General features: G+C 57.6%; 2 protein-coding genes across 2 annotated transcripts; one reads left to right on the forward strand and one right to left on the reverse strand.

Moving 5' to 3' along the window:
- Positions 1-342: 342 nt before the first annotated feature.
- Positions 343-8,571, forward strand: LOC119102140 (doublesex and mab-3 related transcription factor 3, truncated). The gene is made up of 5 exons (XM_037225492.1): positions 343-586; positions 5,133-5,333; positions 6,634-6,787; positions 8,046-8,141; positions 8,546-8,571. The coding sequence occupies exons 2-5, from the start codon at positions 5,148-5,150 to the stop codon at positions 8,569-8,571; spliced, it is 462 nt and encodes a 153-aa protein (XP_037081387.1). The 5' UTR covers positions 343-586; positions 5,133-5,147.
- Positions 8,572-10,470: 1,899 nt separating this feature from the next.
- LOC119102142 (nucleolar protein 14) lies at positions 10,471-19,197 on the reverse strand. The gene is made up of 12 exons (XM_037225493.1): positions 19,135-19,197; positions 18,406-18,520; positions 17,913-18,134; positions 17,360-17,436; positions 16,923-17,083; positions 16,321-16,496; positions 14,148-14,707; positions 13,261-13,424; positions 12,472-12,675; positions 11,844-11,981; positions 11,341-11,496; positions 10,471-10,619 (listed from the first exon to the last, which is right to left on the reverse strand). Exons 1-12 carry the CDS (start codon positions 19,195-19,197, stop codon positions 10,529-10,531), a joined length of 2,127 nt encoding a protein of 708 aa, XP_037081388.1. The 3' UTR covers positions 10,471-10,528.
- Positions 19,198-19,794: the final 597 nt, after the last annotated feature.

Below are 19,794 nucleotides of genomic sequence, written 5' to 3' on the forward strand. Positions count from 1 at the left end.
TCCGCCGGATCCGGTCTGCGGCTGGGACGACTCCGCCGGATCCGGTCTGTGGCTGGGACGACTCCGTCGGATCCAGTCTGCGGCTGGGACGACTCCGCCGGATCCGGTCTGCGGCTGGGACGACTCCGCCGGATCCGGTCTGCGGCTGGGACGATCCCGCCGGATCCGGTCTATGCCTGGGACGACTCCGCCGGATCCGTTACCCAGCCGCGTTTGCGCTGCGCCAGCCTCGCCGCCGCCGGCGCTCGGTCGACCCCGTCGCCGTCGACGGGAGGGTCGTCGACAACGACGGGCGGCGTCGGCGGCGACGAGTCGTCACTCGTCAGCTGTCGGGCGTCGGTGGCGGTGCGGAGCCGCTCTCTCGTCCGACGCTTCCCCGCCGACCGGGCCGAGTCGCGTCCGGGCCGAGAGAGCTGCAGCGCACACTGACAGCACACGAGCTGTGCTGCCCCGCGAGGAGGCGCTGGGGCAGACATTGCTGCGCTGTCCGACCAGGCAGGGCACTCCCGTCACCTCCAGCCGGTCGGTCCAGACAGGGCACGTCTCCTGATTCTGCTCAGCCACCCGACCAGACGTCTGACTGCAGGTACGCGCTGTTTGTGCACGGGCGAGGGGGGCAGCTCTGATCGTGGATTTCGCTAGACCTGAGGAAATCTGTCTCTATCAAGGTGCCCAATGCTGGGATAATTAGTGGCAATGCACCTCATGTTTGCAAGGTGCATCCTAGGCCTCTGCGACGTAACGGGATCCAGGGACGATTCAGCAGATAACCATTCAGACTTCTATCCCTATAGAAAAATAGTCGGCTCGCGGTTTTTTGCTCTGAGATCAGGGCTCAAGTAAGGGCTAACGGTTTCGCTGCAGTATTATCGCAGCAATGGACGCCAGACCGAAGTATTGTGGAGCTGGCGATCCGACGCTGCGTCCATTGGCTGAACATCCGCAACGAGTTCGCCTTAAAGCTTCCATGCAATAGCGCTATGCCTGCTGGGATGCGACCAGCTTCCCCATCAAAGCAATGAATGCTCTGACAAAGATTCCATCCAAACAACTATTACAAAGCTTAGTAATTTTGGCATGTCGCATTTCCATGCTGTTCCTTTTTGAGGGCACAACGGCACGAACAGGAGGAGTATCCATAACGGCATACCATGTTCAGTGTTAAACAAGAACATAAACACCTCTCGTGTGATCCGATGTCACGAACACACAAAGAAGGTCCAACCTGCCCAAATCTTACTTGGGTCCGGACTCCGCCAATCCCGGTGGCGGACAAGTCTCTGGGCCAGCCGCGTAGCTTCGCAAAATGAGTTGGGGGAGGCGACTGAACAGTGAAAAATTACCCACCCAACCCCGAAAATAAGTCAACAAACAGATCTTTCGCAGACTTGGCCCATTTCCTGCTCAAAGTTGGGGGGGGGGGGGCTGAAGCACCCTAACTGAATAGGAAAATGCACTCCTGTCCATGGTGGTAATCATACTGATGAACATGAAATCATGGTCGTGTCAGAGCAGAGGCAAAAGTAAACTGTCTCCCAGAGCGATTCGTTTCCAACTGCGGCCGGAGACATCCGTCGACGGCGTCCTGGGCGACGCGACTGTCCGGCGCGCCGGCCGAGGACGGCGTCGCTGGGCCCGTGCGTGCCGGCATACTGTGCCGCAGTGCTCCGCTGTGCGGCGGGTCGGGCGGCTTACCTGGGGCCAAATGTCGGCTGGTCCGTCCTTCGATAATGAGAGAAGGAGAACGGTGCTCTTCAGATTAAGCAAATCATGAGTCGTTTAGCCGGCACTGGTACCTGTGCCTGTGCGTCTGTGTGCCTGTGTAAACCTGTGCTAGCGACCATTTTACACCAATTCCTGCCTAGCGCAGAAAATCACATAATGTGCCATGCGGGGCACCGAGCGCTGACCCCTCCACCGGTATGCCATCAGTAGACGGTAGAAACGACTGAGAGCCGCTCTGTCAAACCACACATTAACCGTTCGTTGCTGAAGTTTGTGTGTCTCTGGTGTGAATGTGTTTAGATCTCATGAATGGTCCCATGCAGCGGACAAAGCACGGCTTTTGCGTCGGGGTGGAACGGGGAGGATGACTGGGCGATCAGTGCTACGATAGATACCGAATGACAGACGCTGTCCGACTGACCGTTTCTTCACTTGATTAGCAAGCCATTCCCGGCTATTTATTCATGGTGGCTGGGTGTGGTTTTCCATTTTGGATGCCGGGGGACCCACAAGTGGAAATATTTTGTTGCAATTCTTTAGATTTAAGCTCTTTTCACCTCTAAGTATGCTACAACAGCCTCCGCTGAGTAAAAGCCGCTTTTATGTTTTCCAAAGTCTAGAAATGTGTGCTTTTTGGACGACTTCAGCTTTCTTACGGGTTATGGTCCGGTCGCCCCTGGAAACGCCGTTGAATATTTTTCTGAGCGGCCGGGGGTGAGCAAACAGGAGCGGATCTAGCCTGGAGTTTGGGGGGGGGGGCAACCGTTCGTCGCCAGCTGGCTGGTGTGGGATCCGAGGTCCAGTGCATGGTGCCTCTCGCGAGTGCGTAGTAGGGACACCATTCAAGCACCGAAATGCTTTTGAATCTTCTATATAGAGTATGCATGTTTACGAAGCTCGTAACATAAGATATTGCTTTCAAGAGTCAACAGAAATGTTTGATACCGCACCATCAAAGTTAAAGCAGACGGTATGTAGGCGAAAGCTTTATGAAGTTCTGGGAATGTTTGGGGGGGGGGCAAAACATACTCCCAGAGTTTTTTTGGGGGGGCCATGACCCCGTGCCCCCAGGATCCACCTATGTGGGCAAAGGTACCTAAATACTTTAAGTACCAAAGGATGTGTATCAAGCCGGCTTCTTCCGCCCGTCACCATCCATCGTCACATTCATGCAGAACTCACAGGTCTTCGCGGATGAAAAGCACTTCAAACGAAAAACAAATGGCATTATTGGATTGGCTAGGTAACTTTCTGTCCAACAGGCCTTACGACAGATTTCAGGGTCAGAAAACTGTGCATTTGCGCGCCCATAATCGCTTCTAGAAAACTGTACATGTGCGTGATGGGTGGGTAATCATAAAAATGATTAAAATAATGATGATTTATAAGGTCATGTTTTGTGCGATATTTAGTTGCTGAATGATTTCTGGCTCATGTAGTATGGCCCAAATAATTCGATATTTGAACATCCGAGAGGCATTTCTGGCTCATCTTTGGATTTTAAATTGCTCAACACGTAATGTCCTTTCCGATGAAGTTCGGTCTGTCTACAAGACCTGATAAGTCTGCATCGTGTCGTTATATCTCTGTAAGCAGTCTCTGTAGACTGTGTCACTTGAGGCCCGTTTTCAAACACATGTAACGGTGTCAGCACGTCGCTCGCAGTCCGCGGGATCGTCCGTTGCCGCCCGTCACCCGCGCTGGCCGTGGGTCGTCGTGCAGTGTTCCTAAGAGTAGGTGGCTACTCAGAGTAGCCACCTACTCGTGCAGTGTTCCTAAAAGCAGGCGGCTACTCAGAAGCCGGCATTGCTAGGGACGCGTTTTACGTAAAAACACGCGCAATGGATGTCCCGGAGCATACGAAAAGATTGGTCGCCATTGCACAACGTACCGGAGAGGTAACCGCCGAAAAACCCCGAGGCAGCTCGTGCAAAGCCGATCGTTATTTGAAAACGCAGAGGGCTGTGTACAGCCTGTTGGCATCGGATCTGAAACGTACCCACGACAGCCGCCTCATCATGGACCTAGAATCAGGTCAGCAGGTGCTGCGGATGCGCCTTGTGGCCAGATCCTTATCCGTTCCGCTAAAATACAGAGGCTGGTGTACTCATTGCATGACAAATTCATAACCGGGCTCCGCACTGGGGGCTCGGCCACGGCAGTTTTACTATGGGAACGAAACTTCTGACTGCCTGGCCAGCGAAATGGCCGATTTGGACCAGGCCACCGATCCTGTCGACCCGACCACCGCGTAAGTGGTATTAGGTGTAACACTGTTGATTTGGAGCATGTCAGAGTCGCGGCAGCCCGCGCCCAAATGCAACATCCGATAAAATCCTAACCCACTGGGCCTCACCACCGTCTCCCAGCAGCGGATGAATGAAATTTACGTGTGGACACATGGAGTTCAGGCCTTCGTTTTAAGATACGGTTGAATTATCTTATGAAATAGGCAGATTGCTGTTCCCAGAAACCTAGAATTGGATTTAAAATTACTTGCACTAACTACAGATGGGTAATGTCATCGCACTAAACAAAATATATTTAGGACAGATGTTCCCAGCCTTTGATATATGTGCCCCTCATCCGCAATGTTATCTTAGAATCAATTCAGCAAGGCGTCAAGTCCATAAAGTTTACTTAAGCTTTATTGATGCACATTTAGCATATTATTTAGTGGAGTGGCAATCACCATTTAAACTAGCAGTTCCGCTCTTGATGCGCATAATCAAATTTTAGGTAGGCTCTGAGGCAACTCCTGTGCGTATTCTGGCAACAAAAACTTGTCCCAGCATTCTTATTTTCTGAGAATCGATGTCTTGTTTTTAGAAACAGTGCACCTATTTATACTACCAAGGTTAGCGTTCATGGTAGAATGAATACAACGTGAAACCTTAACCATACGCCCCTACCAATTGCAAGAGTGTACATATTTGACTCGCTCAACCAAGACACGTGCGTGTGTGCAGTCGAAAGTACACTGAAAGATAGAGGGCGCTGCTCTGCCTCAGCCAAGTGACTAAAGACTGTCACCCTTCTCACAGATTTATAGTAAATCGCCGGGTCAGTTCTTGGATATGACTAAATCACCACACTCTTCCAAATTTGTCTCCAAATTTCTACTGGGCGCGAAATGTCACCGCTCACAGCTGTCAATGAGATGCAAAACGAAACAATTTCAATGATCACCAGATTAGGAAATTGTGTTTAATTTAACTGTGGTGAATAAACGGCGTATGACACCTGATGGCGGCGAGATTAAAGCCCGTGAGCCTCCCACTCGGCTCCGCTTTGGATTTTTTTTAGAACTGGAACTTATGGGAAACGGCATAATTTCGTTTCGGAGTCACAGCAAATTTTTTAACCAATTTGTTTCACTTTTCTTAATCTCAGCACGCTGTCGTTAGGGCTGCATCGTCACCATGGATCACCAGCCGCTGACCTACCCGACCACCGAAAAGGGCGCACGCAAGCCCAAGTGCGCGCGCTGCCGTAATCACGGCGTCATCTCGTGGCTGAAGGGCCACAAACGGCACTGCCGCTTCAAGGACTGCGCATGCGCCAAGTGCAGCCTGATCGCCGAGCGGCAGCGCGTCATGGCCGCCCAGGTGAGTCTGCAGGTAACCAGAGCACCGCGCGGCCGCTGCCGCCTCCGGCTGGGACGTGCACATTAGGCGCCTGGAACTCGGTGCTGATAGCTGTATATAGAGAGCTGAGATGTACCAAGGATGCCGAATGATAGTTCATTACCTTTGTGCGGGCCTAAACCCATTGTCTATGTACTTTTATTTTGGCTTTGATCGCCCTTGGCTTGGCGTTTTAGAGCGGTCTGCACGGTGCGCGACGCGACCATCGGTGCCGTGTTCCGGCCTGTGTGCTGATCTGTGCCCTGACTGGCGAAAGGTCCGTGTCTCAGCTTCCGGGCAGATCTCTGTCCCAGCAGAGGCCCGACTTGCGCCCCCCCCCCCCCCCCCTCTCCCCCACATTCGCCCCGATCTGTTCCCCGGTATATGTCCTGATCTATGCCCAGTGCATGTCTCGATCTGTGCCCGGTGCGTGTCTCGATCTGTGCCCCTCAGGCGTCCTGATCTGTGCCCGGTAGGTACCTCGATCTGTGCTCGATAGGCGTCTCGATCTGTGGCTCGGTTTGTGTACCGATCTATGCACCGGTTCTTGTCCCAGTCCGTGTTCGTCTTAACCCTTAACCCTGGTTTGCAGGAATGTTGTACCTCTGTCTCCACCCCATCCTAAAGGAGCGTCCGTCCCACTCTGTTGTGGCGATTTGTTCCATCCCAGTCGGTAAGAGTGCCCGTCCCAGTCTGCGGGAGTTCCCGCTCCCGTCTGCTCCCGCCCTGTCGGAACGTTACGTCTCGCTCCCGCCTGTCGGAGCGTTACGTCTCGCTTCCGTCTGTTGGAGCGTTGCGTCCCGCTCCCGTCTGTCGGAGCGTTACGTCCCGCTCCCGTCTGTCGGAGCGTTACGTCCCGCTCCCGCCCGTCGGAGCGTTACGTCCCGCTCCCGTCTGTCGGAGCGTTGCGTCCCGCTCCCGTTTGTCGGTGCGCCGCGTCCTGCTCCCATCTGTCGGAGTGCCGCGTCCCGCTCCCGTCCGTGGGAATATTACGTCCCTTTCCCGTCTGTCGGAGCGTTGCGTCCCACTCCCATCTATCGGAGCGTTGCGTCCCGCTCCCGTCTGTGGGAGTGCTACGTCCCTCTCCCGTCTGTCGGAGTTTTACGCCCCTCTCCCGTCTGTCGGAGTGTTACGTCCCGCTCCCGTCTATCGGAGCGTTGTGTCCCGCTCCCGGCTGTCGGAGCGTTACGTCCCGCTTCCGTCTGTCGGAGCGTCCCGCTCCCGTCTGTCGGAGCGTTGTGTCCCGCTCCAGCCCGTGGCAGTACCGTGGCCGCCGCCGCAGGTGGCGCTGAAGAGGCAGCAGGCGGCCGAGGACGCCATCGCCATGGGTCTGCGCGCCGTGGCCACCGGCTCCAGCTGCGCCTACCTGCCGCCCGGGCCCATCTTCGGCATGAACATCACCCGGCCCCAGGGCGGCAGACCCGTGGCCGACACCGGTACGGTGAAGCCGGTGCAGGGGCTCAAGCTCTCGCCGGCTGGCTTCGTGCGCTGTGGCTTGCACGTCCAATATATGACCTGTTGTGTACAAGGGGAGACGCGCAGATCTGTTATTGCCAGATGCACCGCTCGCAGTCTGCATACTACGCCAGAATATTTTTGTGCACGTAGTGGTAGTCACACGTCGCACGGCTATCCTTATTCCACTTTGGCATTGCTCTTGTCTTTTTTGACAATCTTGTCCACGTCGTCATATGTTCCTGAGCCCTACATGCATACTGGTACCACTCACCGTAGTCCGCTGATTCCCCTCCATGGACCTGCCCGCCCTCTTGTCTCTGACTTGTAGCAGCGTCCCCTCAGGGGGGGGGGGGGGGGAGACAGCGTTGTCACCGCCGTGTCCGCATTAACGTCACCCCAAATCCGCGAAGGCTAATATTCCCGCCTGTCCGCCATATGGCTCATGTAAAACAACAACACGACGAGGATACTGTGGCCGGCCGCCGGAGCTGACTGGGCCGGCCTGAGTGGCGCCCTGTTTGCGTAGTCCGTGGTCGGTGATCCGGAGTCGCAGGCGCCGGCGACCCTCCGCTGGCCGGGCTGCGGGCGCGCCGCCCTCCCGTCTGACAGAGCACACTCGCTCAGACACCGCGGCGGCCCATGCGCCCGCTATTTGACCCGCAAACAGGGCTGTGTCATGTCAGGGCATGGGTGTGATGCATGTAGTGTGAAGGTCAAGTATCATTTTTCTACACTGTTACCCAAGAACAGGTAGCCAGGAGCTACCCCTCCTGTTCCAGCGACGCAACAAATCGTACGTTAACGCCAGAAAGCATAACATCATGTCGCGTCACTCCCATTTGCGGGGCTGGGATGTAGTTAAGCGCTAGCGTTTTTTGGGGGGCATCAGGGCATCACAAGGCACTTGAAGTGGAGCCTGGTTGGTGGCCTCGTCACGGATTTGGCCGACTTACCGCTGACAGTAAAGCGCAGCTAACGGTTGCGTTCCTGTGATCCGACATCGTGCACTTATAGGCCCGGACGGGCACCAGAGGCACCTGGACACATAATACGGATTTGAAATACCGATCGATTACAGTTCGCGATTGCCCGAATATGACATCAGTTCGTTGTATGCTATCCTGCCGCAACACGTCAAATGCTTCAGCCAGCTTCGGCCGATGTCGGTGTTCAGCTGTCGTGCCTGGGATGAGGGTCGGTCGGCCGCTAACCTCTCTCCGCTCTGCTGGCCACCAGAGGCGGAGTCAGCCACCAGCGACGAGGAGTGCCGGGCGCCGGAGTCGGCGGTCGACGCCGGCAGTGACCAGTCAGAGCCGGCCGACCACAAGCCGGCCGTCGAGCCGGCCGGGCCCGACCCGTCTGGTTCAGCCACATGCAGATCCTGCGCCGCATCTTCCCCTCGCAGAAGACAGGCGTGCTCGAGGAGCGGCTCGAGGCGTGTCACAACGACTTGATCAAGACGATTGAGCACTTCATCGGCACGGGCAGTCGCGTACGACAGCAGCTGCTGCGGCCGCTGCAGGCGTCGTGCGCGGCCGGGCCGCCGCTCCTGCTCAGCGGCCAGCGCTCGGCGTTCGTGCCGCTGTGTCAGGCGCCGCCGCCGCCGCCGGCGCACCAGTCGCGGCTGTCGCCGTTCTCGGTGGAGGCGCTGCTGTCGCGGCCGATGCAGCCGCCGCCGCTGTACCCGCCGTTCGCGCTCCTGCCGCCGCCCTGGCACCTGCGGCCGCCGCCGGCAGAGGTCGCCGAGCGGGAGGACATGTGACTGCCGCTGGAGGGCGCGCACGAGGGCGCGCAGCGGTGCTCCGTGGGGCGGGATCGTGAGGACATGGAGCAGTCGATCGCCGTTCATGAGGTGGTTGCGATCTCCCCAGGACCGCGAGGACGCGGGTCAGTCATCTGACATTCATGGGGACGTGGTGCGGTCTCCCCTGGACCGCGAGGACGCGGGTCAGTCGTCTGCCATCCATGAGGACGTGGCGCGGCCCCCATATGATCACTAGGGCGTGAGTGGGTGGTCCACTGTTCGTGAGTGTATCGAGCAGTCGTGCATTGCTCACGGGGACGTGGGCTGAGAGTTTACCGTTGGTGAAGGGCGCGGTCCCCTGTCGACCCCGAGGACGTGGGCCGACCGTCCGTCAACGGAGAGGACATTTAGCCGCTGTGGCCGACTATGAGGGCATGGCACGTCATTACGGAACATAACGCGGAGAAACCGCCGATGATGTGGATCTGGTGGAGTCGCTCCCCGATCATGAAAACATCAGACTGCTACGCGTCAATGACGAGGACATGCTTCTGCCGCCGACCAAGAAAACCTGACCAGTGACCACCACAGCAGCTGTGGTAGTTACTCGAGTTACTCGAGAGATTGCAAACAGTATTGTGAGGCCATATATGCGTACTGCACCCACCGGGTTCGTCACAAGTCAGAGGTTGGAGGGGTGGGGGTGGAGGGGGAGGGTATCGGGACCTCGAGAGCGTGAGGCCGCCAGTAGTGGCAATCGCGGCTCACAGGGGGACTCCTGGCCATCCACCTGTCAGCCACATCGTCCTCATAACGCTGGCGTCTGAGGACGGCCGGCCAGACTTGATCGAATCACGTGGGCTCCGGTCAAGTCAGGCTCAGAGGGGACACAGATACACACTGCGCTCTGCTCCGGCCGGCTCAGAACTGACGCGGGCTCCGGTCGAGCCAGGCTCAGAAGGGACACAGATCCACACTGCGCCCTGCTCCGGCCGGCTCAGAACTGACTGGCGTTATGTACATGGTGGTCGTGTTGACTAACTGCGACTGCCTGTCCGTCAGCAGCCTATGTCGGCGCACTTGTCGTGCAGCCGAGCGTGCCGATGATGCAGATTTTGCCCCGTTTATGGGTTGTTAAAGGTAGCCAAGTGTTTGCATATCGTCCCACATTGTGGCAGGTTTTGTGGAACTATTCATTGTGTATGTTTCTCGCAGATTATGCAAATATTTCCCCATTGATCACTGTTTACATTGGAGAACAACGCACTTAGTAGGACCGATCTGCGGCCATCAGAGGCGGAAGATGATCGCCATTCGGAAACACATTGTGCTGCATACAGGTCAAATCATTTGCACACAACTCCTCGAGGCAACACGTTCTTGCTGAGGGATTTGCGTGATCGAGACCACTCAAGCCCTTGTGAAGTTCCTACCGTGGCGGCCATCTGTCAGAACAGCTCCGACATCCAACTGGCAGTGGCTTCACGCCGATAGCAGGAGAGCGACCAATGATAAAAGATGCCAAGGGAAAATGGAAACGAACATTAGCCAACCAAAGCAACGTTATAGACCATCGCATCAAAACACAACAGAGGACCCCTTACCCTGAAGTAACCATTGCTGGGATGAAGTTGGCACCCAGATGGATTTGACTTTGTTCAATATATTAATTATGTCCACATTCTCTTGAGATGAGACGAAAACGCATGGAATAGGAACCCACCTTCCTTGAAAGGTAGACGCGTTCCAAGCGCGGTCCTTCTACTTGGGGAGCCATCAGTCAAGTCTTCCGTGACGGATTATGGCAGATCAGCGACATGGCAGGTTGCGAGCGCTACTTCCACCGCACGCCTATCGCCCGCGCAACACACCACTCTTCCAACACTTTGGTTGTAAGAATAACACACCAGCACCAGACTGAGCGTGTATTTCCTCCACAACAAAACAGGACAGGCCCAGCGATAGCTATGCTCGATCACTTTTGACGCTTCATGCGCTTGAAGTCTCCCTCCTGGTTGGCCAGGGACGCCATCAGGTCCTTCAGCTTCCGCTTTCGGTCGTCGTCCCTGAAACACGAGGCTGGGTGTGAGCAGCAGCGCATGTCTGACTTGACCCCGCCCCGGGGAGGAGTCGGCAGTCTGACCCCACCCCCAGGAGTCGGCAGTCTGACCCCACCCCCGGGGAGGAGTCGGCAGTCTGAGTCCACCCCCGGGGAGGAGTCGGCAGTCTGACCCCTCCCCTCCCCAGGGAGAAGTCGGCAGTCTGACCCCTCCCCTCCCTAGGGAGGATCGACCCGGCGGGGCCGCCCACCAGCCAGCCGCTGAGGTTGAGCCAACCAGCGTCGAGAGGTCCACGGTTCGGCAGTTAACCCCGTGCTTATCAGTGGGTCGAATCAGATGCTCCCGTCGCATCTTTTGTAGGGCTTCAAGGGCGTGTAGAGCAATATGTAATGTCAACAACACAAACTAGACGGGCGACCTGTGGAAACAGGTCCAAACACGCAAATACGATACGGATTTGCGTGTTTGCCCCATCCACGGCTAAGAAATCGGGTGTTTACACTATTATCTATGTTAAATCCATGTTACACTATGGTTTCATGGTGTGATATACTATGTTTTCACGCTATGGTTTCACACTATGTTTTCTACTGTTTTCACCAGCCATACGCTATGTTTTCACCAGCCCCTAATCGGTGTATCACGACTGATCTCGTCCGCAGACGACCCGACGGCAGCCAACCGCAGCTCCCTCCCGCGCCCCCGTCGGCGCCGCGGCCCTACTCACTTGGTCTTGATCTCGGTCAGCTTCTGGCGCGCCACGAAGGCGTTGTCGCGGCGCACCTCGCGCACTGTCGAGCGCATCTGTCGCTTGTACTTGTGCACCAGCTTGTCGTGCTCTCGCTTCTCGTGCGAGCCCGGCCGCCGCCGCCGGCCGTCAAAGCTGCCGGACGCGGCTCGGGTCAAGCAAGCGGCATCGACACGTTATAGATCCGGGATATGACACGGGCCAGCTTATATGTCACATGCCCGTGGAGACTGAAAACGCCGGTGGATATAGCACACGTCAGGGTACACCACGGCCCGCCGCATACAGCACTAGTACGACGACAGAACGCTTTTTGGAGGATAGGTACCGAACTCAAGACTATCATCCAAGTAACGGGCCACAAACAGACCAGCACATATTCCGAATTGGCAAACCGCTCCAGGAAGTTAACCTATTAACCAAAGCCATCACGTTGCTGCGACACATGATGCGACCAATGCACAGTTTCGGTAGCCACTTACTTCTCTTCTATAGCAGGCTCGTACAAACGGAGGGGTTTAGGTCGTTTTTTATTCTTTTCCAGGGTGGTTTTCTCAGAGCTAATCCCTTCTAGTGTCTTCAGACACGCCGTCCACTTGTTGCGCAAAACGTCGGGGTATCTGGGAAAAGGAACGATATGTTGATCAAAACATACGTCGAGCACGGCGATCGCAAAATCATCATCCACGTAGAAAAATGGACGTCAGCACCTTTCTCAATCACGCCCTGCTAGCGCAAGTGGTAACTAAACGAAAATCAGAGCTAGCTTCGCCATATTATGAAGGATGACAAAAGAGCATGATCACCGTAACGTGTTCGTAAAACATACATGCTTGCAATGCCAAAATATAACCATCTATATAGCCATCTAGCCATCTATAGCCATACGCAATCTTAAGATACCCTGATCTATACCGTACCGAAACACCGAGCTTTACATCTACCATTCCGTTGCTAAAGTAACTATGCCGCGCTCGCGCCAAGCTGTCCTCCCTCACCGACCCACGATCACTACCGTAGGTGGAGGTCAAGTGGTCAGCACAAGTGTTCACCACGCGTCCCGGGTGACCCCCGGACCGTGACCATCCGCAGCCAGCTGGCGCAGCCCACCTCCTGACGTCCACGGCGGCCATCATAAGCCGGAGCGGGCCGAAGATCTCGGAGGCGGCCGGCAGCTGGCCGTGCCGCTCGGCCAGCTGGCGCACCAGCGAGGCGGCCACGTGCAGGCAGGAGGCGCGCGCTGCGTCCGTCAGCGGCGCCTCTGACTCGACGGCTGACAGTGAGAGCAGCGGCTCACACGGCGCGCCGGCGCAGCTGCCGGAGAGCGGGGCAGGTCAGCGGGGGAGGGGCAGCGGCTCACACGGCGCGCCGGCGCAACTGCCGGGGAGCGGGGCAGGTCAGCGGAGAAGGGGCAGAGGACCACAGAGATCACCGGCGCAGCTGCAGGGAGAATGGGGATTAGCAGAGAGAGATACACAGAGGCTGCCGGCACAGCCGAGGTGAGGGAGGGGTGGTAGGTCAGCAGATGGGAGAGGGTAAGTCAGCAATAGGGAAAGGGCAAGTCAGCACATGGGGAGTGCAGGTCAGCAGATGGGAGAGTGCAGGTCAGCAGAGGAAAGTGGTCACCAGCACAGTACTGATGACACACAGAAAGGGCGAGAGAAGGGTAATCGAACACTGGTGACAGCAGCAGGACCTCACGACAAAACAATGGCACATCGACTGATTTGTCCATTGCATTCACATTCAAGCAGGAGCGGCGACACCGTTAGCCGTCCCACGTCACATTATGCACACCTATCTGCTCCCCTTGTCCTACACGCCCAGTCGTCCCATGCCTGATGGGCTCCTGGCTGGGAGCCAGAGCCCGGCAGCCGGCAGCGGCGAGCCGTTGCCCACCTGGTGGTTAGCTGCAGCAGGCTGGAGTGGGGTCCGCGCGGCAGCTGGGGCAGCAGCACGTGGCCGGCCAGCGGCGCCTGGCGCTCGCTGGGCACAGCCGTGAACAGCACGCTCTGCAGGAAGCCGATCACCTCCGGCACGTAACGGCTGGCCAGGCTTGTGAACTGCGGCGGGCGCGAGGTGTCTCGGTCAGACGCGCCACGTCACGGCCGGGAGGGCGGCGCGCCGCCCGTCGCTCGCGCAGAAACGCCAGCCACCCGCCCGCGGTCAGCCACGTGATCAAACAGGTTAAACGAGGGATGTCCCACCACGCTATTTGGGTGCCGATGTCGAGAAGAACTGTCAGATGAGATCTTATCAAAGAGAGCGCAACGTTTCTGGCCCCACATAAGCTCGTCTTTATACCGGTTAGACAGCAACGACAGCGGGCGTAGTAGAAGTCATTTAGGAGACGAAATGTTCCCCAGCAGGGTTTTTTCAGTCCCATAACAAAAGCGAGACATCGCCGAGCGCCCCCCCCCCCCCCGTCCCCCAGCGTTCCAAAATTCATCCAGTGGGGTGTTAAGGATGTAAATATATATTCATGCCACCAGAACCCTGCCTCTCCAGCGGTCCCTTCTATTGGCGCTATCTGTTGGCGCTAATCTATTGCCTTTTGACCCCGACCTGGACATCTAACCTACCCAGCCCATTTGTCAAGCCTGAAGCATATAAATACTGGTTTGACAGCCGCGCGGTTCGATGCTGATTGGCCAATTTTGAGCAAGGGGAGGACCACAGCCAGTGAGCCCAAGGCCGGGGTGTTATAGCATGAAAAGATATCGACATCCATGCCACCCCAGTGGCCGAATATTGGAACACTGGACCCCCCCCCCCCCCGCACTGACCTCATTCAGAAGCGAGACGACGAAGAGTCCGGCGGCCAGCTCGCGGCGCGAGGTGACGCGGCACTCCGCCAGCATCTGGCACAGCATCAACATGGCTGGCATGGTGACCGGGTGGCGGCGGTCAGAGCTGGGGAACAGCTGGCCACACACCCGCAGCGGCAGCAGCGTCTCTAGGCCCGGGAAGGAGCGTCGCCGGCGCCGGCCGTACGCCGCCTGCCGCCGCCGCAGCCACGCCACCCAGCTCAGGTACGCCGCGTCGCCCAGCCGTTGCGTCAGGTCGTACAGCAGCGGAACGAGTGCGTCCACCGCGCGCAGCGCCACCTGTCCGCCGCCCGGCGAACCGGTGTCTGCCGCGGCGCCCGAGCGGCGGCAGCAGTCGCCGATGTAGCGCAGGAGCATCTCGTACAGGGAGATGAGCAGCGCCTTGTTGCCCGGCGACAGCTGCGGATCCAGCGACATCACAAGCTCGGTCAGGTGACGCGTCTGCTCGAGCGGCAGCAGGGCCCGGAGGGTGGCGCTGAGCTTCTTGTAGGTCGGAAGCTTGGCTTTAGGGGGCGTGACTGAAAACGATCAAAGGTAGGGTCAGGATCCTGTAAACGGAACGGTGGTTTCACTGCCTCCCAATACGATACATCACATATGCACGACAAGCTAAAACTGAATACAGTGAGACACGACCTGAACAATATGACACGAACTCGCAACTTCAACGCCATGTACTGGTCTGCGAGTTACGAGCAATGCGTTTTTCCGTTATCGAAAGCGGCAACCAGTTAGAACAAAACTTGCTTGTGAATACCGATGAGATGAGATTTAGGTCAATAAGATAAGATCTAATGGCTATCTGCACCTGATGATTCAAGACGCCGCGAAGGTACTCCGTGAGAGGCCGGCGTTTAATTTTCCATTGGCAATTTCGTACCTGAGCGCAGGTATGATGTCCTTGCCGACATGACATATCCTGCATGACGGGACACATGGCCACACAATAAGACGTTCCATTTTCAAGCATAAAAATTCATCCTCGCGCGTCTGTTGCGGCCGTGCCGCTGCAGCCAGAGACTAACCTGTCTCAGGAGGAGTCTGCTCAGCCTCCTCCTCAGCGTCACGCTGCCGCTGCAGCCAGAGACTAACCTGTCTCAGGAGGAGTCTGCTCAGCCTCCTCCTCAGCGTCACGCTGCCGCTGCAGCCAGAGACTAACCTGTCTCAGGAGGTGTCTGCTCGACCCCTTCCTCAGCGTCACGCTACCGCTGCAGCCAGAGACTAACCTGTCTCAGGAGGTGTCTGCTCGACCCCTTCCTCAGCGTCACGCTGCCGCTGCAGCCGGAGACTAACCTGTCTCAGGAGGTGTCTGCCCGGCCTCCTCCTCAGCGTCACGCTGCCGCTGCAGCTGGAGACTAACCTGTCTCAGGTGTCTGCCCGGCCTCCTCCTCGGCGTCATACTGCCGCTGCAGCTGGAGACTAACCTGTCTCAGGAGGTGTCTGCCCGGCCTCCTCCTCGACGTCACGCTGCCGCTGCAGCTGGAGACTAACCTGTCTCAGGAGGTGTCTGCCCGGCCTCCTCCTCAGCGTCACGCTGCCGCTGCAGCTGGAGACTAACCTGTCTCAGGAGGAGTCTGCTCAGCCTCCTCCTCAGCGTCACGCTGCCGCTGCAGCCAGAGACTAACCTGTCTCAGGTGTCTGTTCGGTCAACTCCTCAGCGTCACGCTGCCGCTGCAGCCAGAGACTAACCTATCTCAGGTGTTTGCTCAGCCTCCTCCTCAGCGTCACGCTGCCGCTGCAGCTGGAGACTAACCTGTCTCAGGAGGTGCCTGCCCGGCCTCCTCCTCGGCGTCATACTGCCGCTGCAGCCGGAGACTAACCTGTCTCAGGAGGTGCCTGCCCGGCCTCCTCCTCCGCGTCGCGCTGCCGCTGCAGCCGGAGACTAACCTGTCTCAGGAGGTGCCTGTTCGGTCCTCTCCTCTCTGCGGCTGCAGCCGGAGACTAACCTGTCTCAGGAGGTGCCTGTTCGGTCCTCTCCTCGCTGCGGCTGCAGCCAGAGACTAACCTGTCTCAAGAAGCGTTTGCTCGGCCTCCTCCTCCGGGTCGCGCTGCCGCTGCAGCCGGAGACTAACCTGTCTCAGGAGGTGCCTGTTCGGTCCTCTCCTCGCTGCGGCTGCAGCCGGAGACTAACCTGCCTCAGGAAGCGTTTGCTCGGCCTCCTCCTCCGCGTCGCGCTGCCGCTGTAGCCGGCTCTGGCGCTTCTTGGCCTGGCGGCCCGTCAGCGGCACGTCCGGCAACTCTGACGTCACCACCAGCTGATCGCCGATCAGCTCAAGACGCTGCTGCGGCTTGGCGTCCAGCAGGAACCTGCGGCGACAGGCGGACGGCGCAGGTCACAGCAAGCTTGCGGCAGACAGGGCCGCGCGGAGGGTGGCTACTGAGGACGGATGGCTACGGCACAGATGGGGGATGGTATACAGGAACGAGCGCATGATACTGACCTCTCATCCCAGGGAAGCCCGTCTAGCATTCTGAGACAGGTCGTGACAGCCCACAAGAAACCCGTGCAACCGCATGCCAGGTATGGGACGAAACAAATGGTTTAGGAGCATGAAACATTATCTTCTTACTGACGCGAGCATCGTGCCCGGCTTTCTCACATCGCTCACAGGGGCCACTCTGTCCAGCCGTTCTCTCCCCGCCCCCTGGCTATCCCGTGCCCCCTCCCCCCAGCGGCGGTAGACCCTCTCGAAACAAGCGCCCCGCCGGTGCCCCGCGCCCGCCAGCTCTCACCCGTCGTCCAGGTCATCGGCGCTGCGGTGGACGGCCGGCCGCGCCCCGCCCGCCTCCTCCGGGTCAGCGCGCATGCGCAGCTGGCGCGCCTCCTCCAGCAAGCGGAGCCGTGTCGCCTCCTCCCGCTTCACCTCCTCGTCCGTTTTGGTCCGCTCCGACGCCTGCCAGGGCGAAGGCGAGTCACAGAGCCGCGCACAGCACGCAGTAGGATGGGGCGGCGAAACGGTGCACAGAGCGACCGTTTGATCCGTAAATAGGCAACATGACTCACTCACGATCTTGCTTTGTGCTTGGAGCAAACACACAGACCGACGGTCAAGCAAGGTCCTCGACACGTTACAGTTGTTGCGTTACAGTCAGGTTACGGTCGCGTTGCAGCTGAGCACCGGTCGCTGACCACCGAGCTGCGACAGCCGGCGCTGACGTCACTGACGTACCCCGACGCGCGGCTCGAAGGCCAGCTGGCGCACGAGCATGTCGTACTCGTCGGAGGGGTCGGGCGCGGCGGCGGCGGCTGCCGCTGCCGCTGCCGCTGCCGGTGCCGGTGCCGGTGCCGGTGCCGGCTCGGGGCTCGGCTCTCGCGTCCGCTCTTTCGCCCGGGTCGGGCCTGTCGGCAGGCGCCACGACGGCTCAGGTCGCGCGCCGACACGGCAACACCTCGCACGGCCCACGCATGGCCGCAAGCTGACTGAATGGATAGTATGTTTAGGCGGTGTTGTACCGGAGACTCACCAGACGCCCGTTTAATTAATCTAGTTGGGGTTGTTGATAAAAATGCAGTACTACCGGTGCCATGTTGGCCAACATTACATACAATCACGTCGAGGTGTGCTGCGGCTTGCCAGATGCACTTCAAACACCTCCAATAAAACCGCGGCCGACTGTTTGCAAGAACTGCCTGACCATGGCACACACCCAGCCGCTGGGAGTCTTGCCAGCCTCCATACCGACCGATCTACTACCCGTCATCAGGAGGACCCCTCTACTCACGCATGAGGTCGGCGTCCTTGAAGATCTGCATGACCTGCTTGTAGTCGTCGTCCAGTTTGTCGGTCATCTCGAGCGTCTCCTCGCGGGCCTTTCGCGCGTCGTATTTGCGCTTCTTGCTGTCGGCGATCATCTGATCGATCCACTCCTTGCGGCTCTGGGCGGAGTTGGGGCCGCCCGAGGCCAGCAGTCCGCCGCCGAAGTGGGCCGACTTGACGAACTCGGCTGCGGGGCGGGAGCCGTTAGGGCGAGCGGCGCCACGTCACGTACCGCACGATATCAACGACCGCTGGCGGGAGGCGATCCCGCAAAACCGGCACCAATGAAGGCCCAAACCGAGCATTACATCGCCAGCAGCCAGCAGAGCTGCGGCAGCGGCACCCCTGTCTGCCTGCGGCACGCGAGTTCGCGCTACGAGCTGGGTAACGCCGAGGGGCTGACCGGGGCGTCCCAAGTCGCCGCCGAATCGGACGGACCCGACGCCGCGGTGGCCTACCTCCGAGTGCGTCGTCGCCCTCGTCGTCGCTGCGCGGGTCCTCGTATTTCTCGATCTCGCTCAGCGTCTGGCCCATGTGCGTCAGCTCGGTGGTCTCCTCCAGGTTGAAGAGGGTCTGCCGGCGGCCGACCATCTGTTATCATCACTGCCTCAGAGGACCTTGTGGTACACCGCAGCCAGGAAGCATTGCTGCTTTAGGGACGTGAGTGGGATACGACTCGGGCTTTCCACAGAACCGCTTCAGCCATCCAAAGAGCGCTGTCCTGATAAACATGAGCTACTTCGTCACGTAACGTTGAAAGGTCTGACAGAACCTAATAATGGCTTTGTTCCAGTCAGGCCAGACAAAATGCACGGATATACTCGCATTAATTTTAGGTGAGATCCCCGCGCAGATTAAAAGGCGACGACCTTTCACTGCAAATGTGACCATGCCCGGTTGTAGAGCGACATCTGATCTGGGACAGACAGGAGGAGATGTTGGACTGAAAGCGATGCCCCTAGTGACCGCTGCCAGTCGAGGGCTCGGCTTCCCTGTCAGGTGCATCTAAAGTGCGTTAGACCGTGCGATCGTCGTGCGGCGCGACGATAGCTGTTCAGCACCACTTGTGAACAAGGTCGTCCACAACATTCATGTTCTGCCTAGCATATGACCCTTAAAGCACCACTCTCACTGCCTGCTCACCATTAGATACAGATGGGCGCTAACTTGAGGAGACCCCGACCCACCTGCTTGTTTTGCTTCTTGCGTTCGGCGGCGAACCTGGCTGCCAGGCGGTCCTCCACCGACATACCCTTGGTCTTCTCACCAATGCGACGATCCAAAAATTCATTGGATTTGGTCCTGGTTTTCAACTCTCGCAGCAACGTCAATTTCCTCTGTGAGAAGCATGTATTTAGCGGCATGAAATACAAACATGTCATATGGCTGGACCTTATGATTGTTCAGTGTGTGATTACCCCAATTCATGTCACCAACTAGCTGACGATAACCCACAAAATGCTGCCAAAATAGATATCCATACAAAAACACGAGAAAACTTTAAGAGGGCAATCTGTCAGGAAAATTTCTGGAAAGAAGCATGAAACACACGCACAAACCAAGACCCCGCTAAAAGAAGAACCTCCCGAGTGACATCTTTTTTGATGACTGATATTGAGATAAAATATATATGTACTGATTGTAAGTTCCATAATCACCCACCTTTTTCTGAGCTTTGGCCTTGGATATCCCTGGTTTTCCTTTCTCACCAGGAAGATGTTGACCCAGGACAGTATGCTTTTGTTTGTTGAAATGGATTTCAAATGGATTAATTGCCCTTTCCTTGCTCTTGATGCTAGCTACTTTTTCTGCATGGCCCACTCCCTTCTTGCCTGGTTTCTTGGTTT

This window comes from Pollicipes pollicipes, unplaced genomic scaffold (assembly GCF_011947565.3).
Source record: "Pollicipes pollicipes isolate AB1234 unplaced genomic scaffold, Ppol_2.1 Scaffold_5677;HRSCAF=6716_pilon_pilon_pilon, whole genome shotgun sequence".
Classification (NCBI taxonomy): domain Eukaryota; kingdom Metazoa; phylum Arthropoda; class Thecostraca; order Pollicipedomorpha; family Pollicipedidae; genus Pollicipes; species Pollicipes pollicipes.

Bases quoted from the DNA above. Each gene is read 5' to 3' on its own strand.
- LOC119102140 (XM_037225492.1), top strand. From the start codon at position 5,148: ATGGATCACCAGCCGCTGACCTACCCGACCACCGAAAAGGGCGCACGC. The intron at 6,788-8,045 runs GTACGGTGAAGC...GCTGGCCACCAG, and splicing joins CAGACCCGTGGCCGACACCG to AGGCGGAGTCAGCCACCAGC. The intron at 8,142-8,545 runs CCGTCGAGCCGG...CGCCGCCGGCAG, and splicing joins GCCGGCCGACCACAAGCCGG to AGGTCGCCGAGCGGGAGGAC.
- LOC119102142 (XM_037225493.1), bottom strand. From the start codon at position 19,197: ATGTCGGTGGAGGACCGCCTGGCAGCCAGGTTCGCCGCCGAACGCAAG. The intron at 17,437-17,912 runs GTGAGTAGAGGG...CGGCAGCGGCAG, and splicing joins CAAGGACGCCGACCTCATGC to CCGCCGCCGCCGCGCCCGAC. The intron at 14,708-16,320 runs GTTAGTCTCCGG...GATCGTTTTCAG, and splicing joins GCAAACGCTTCCTGAGGCAG to TCACGCCCCCTAAAGCCAAG.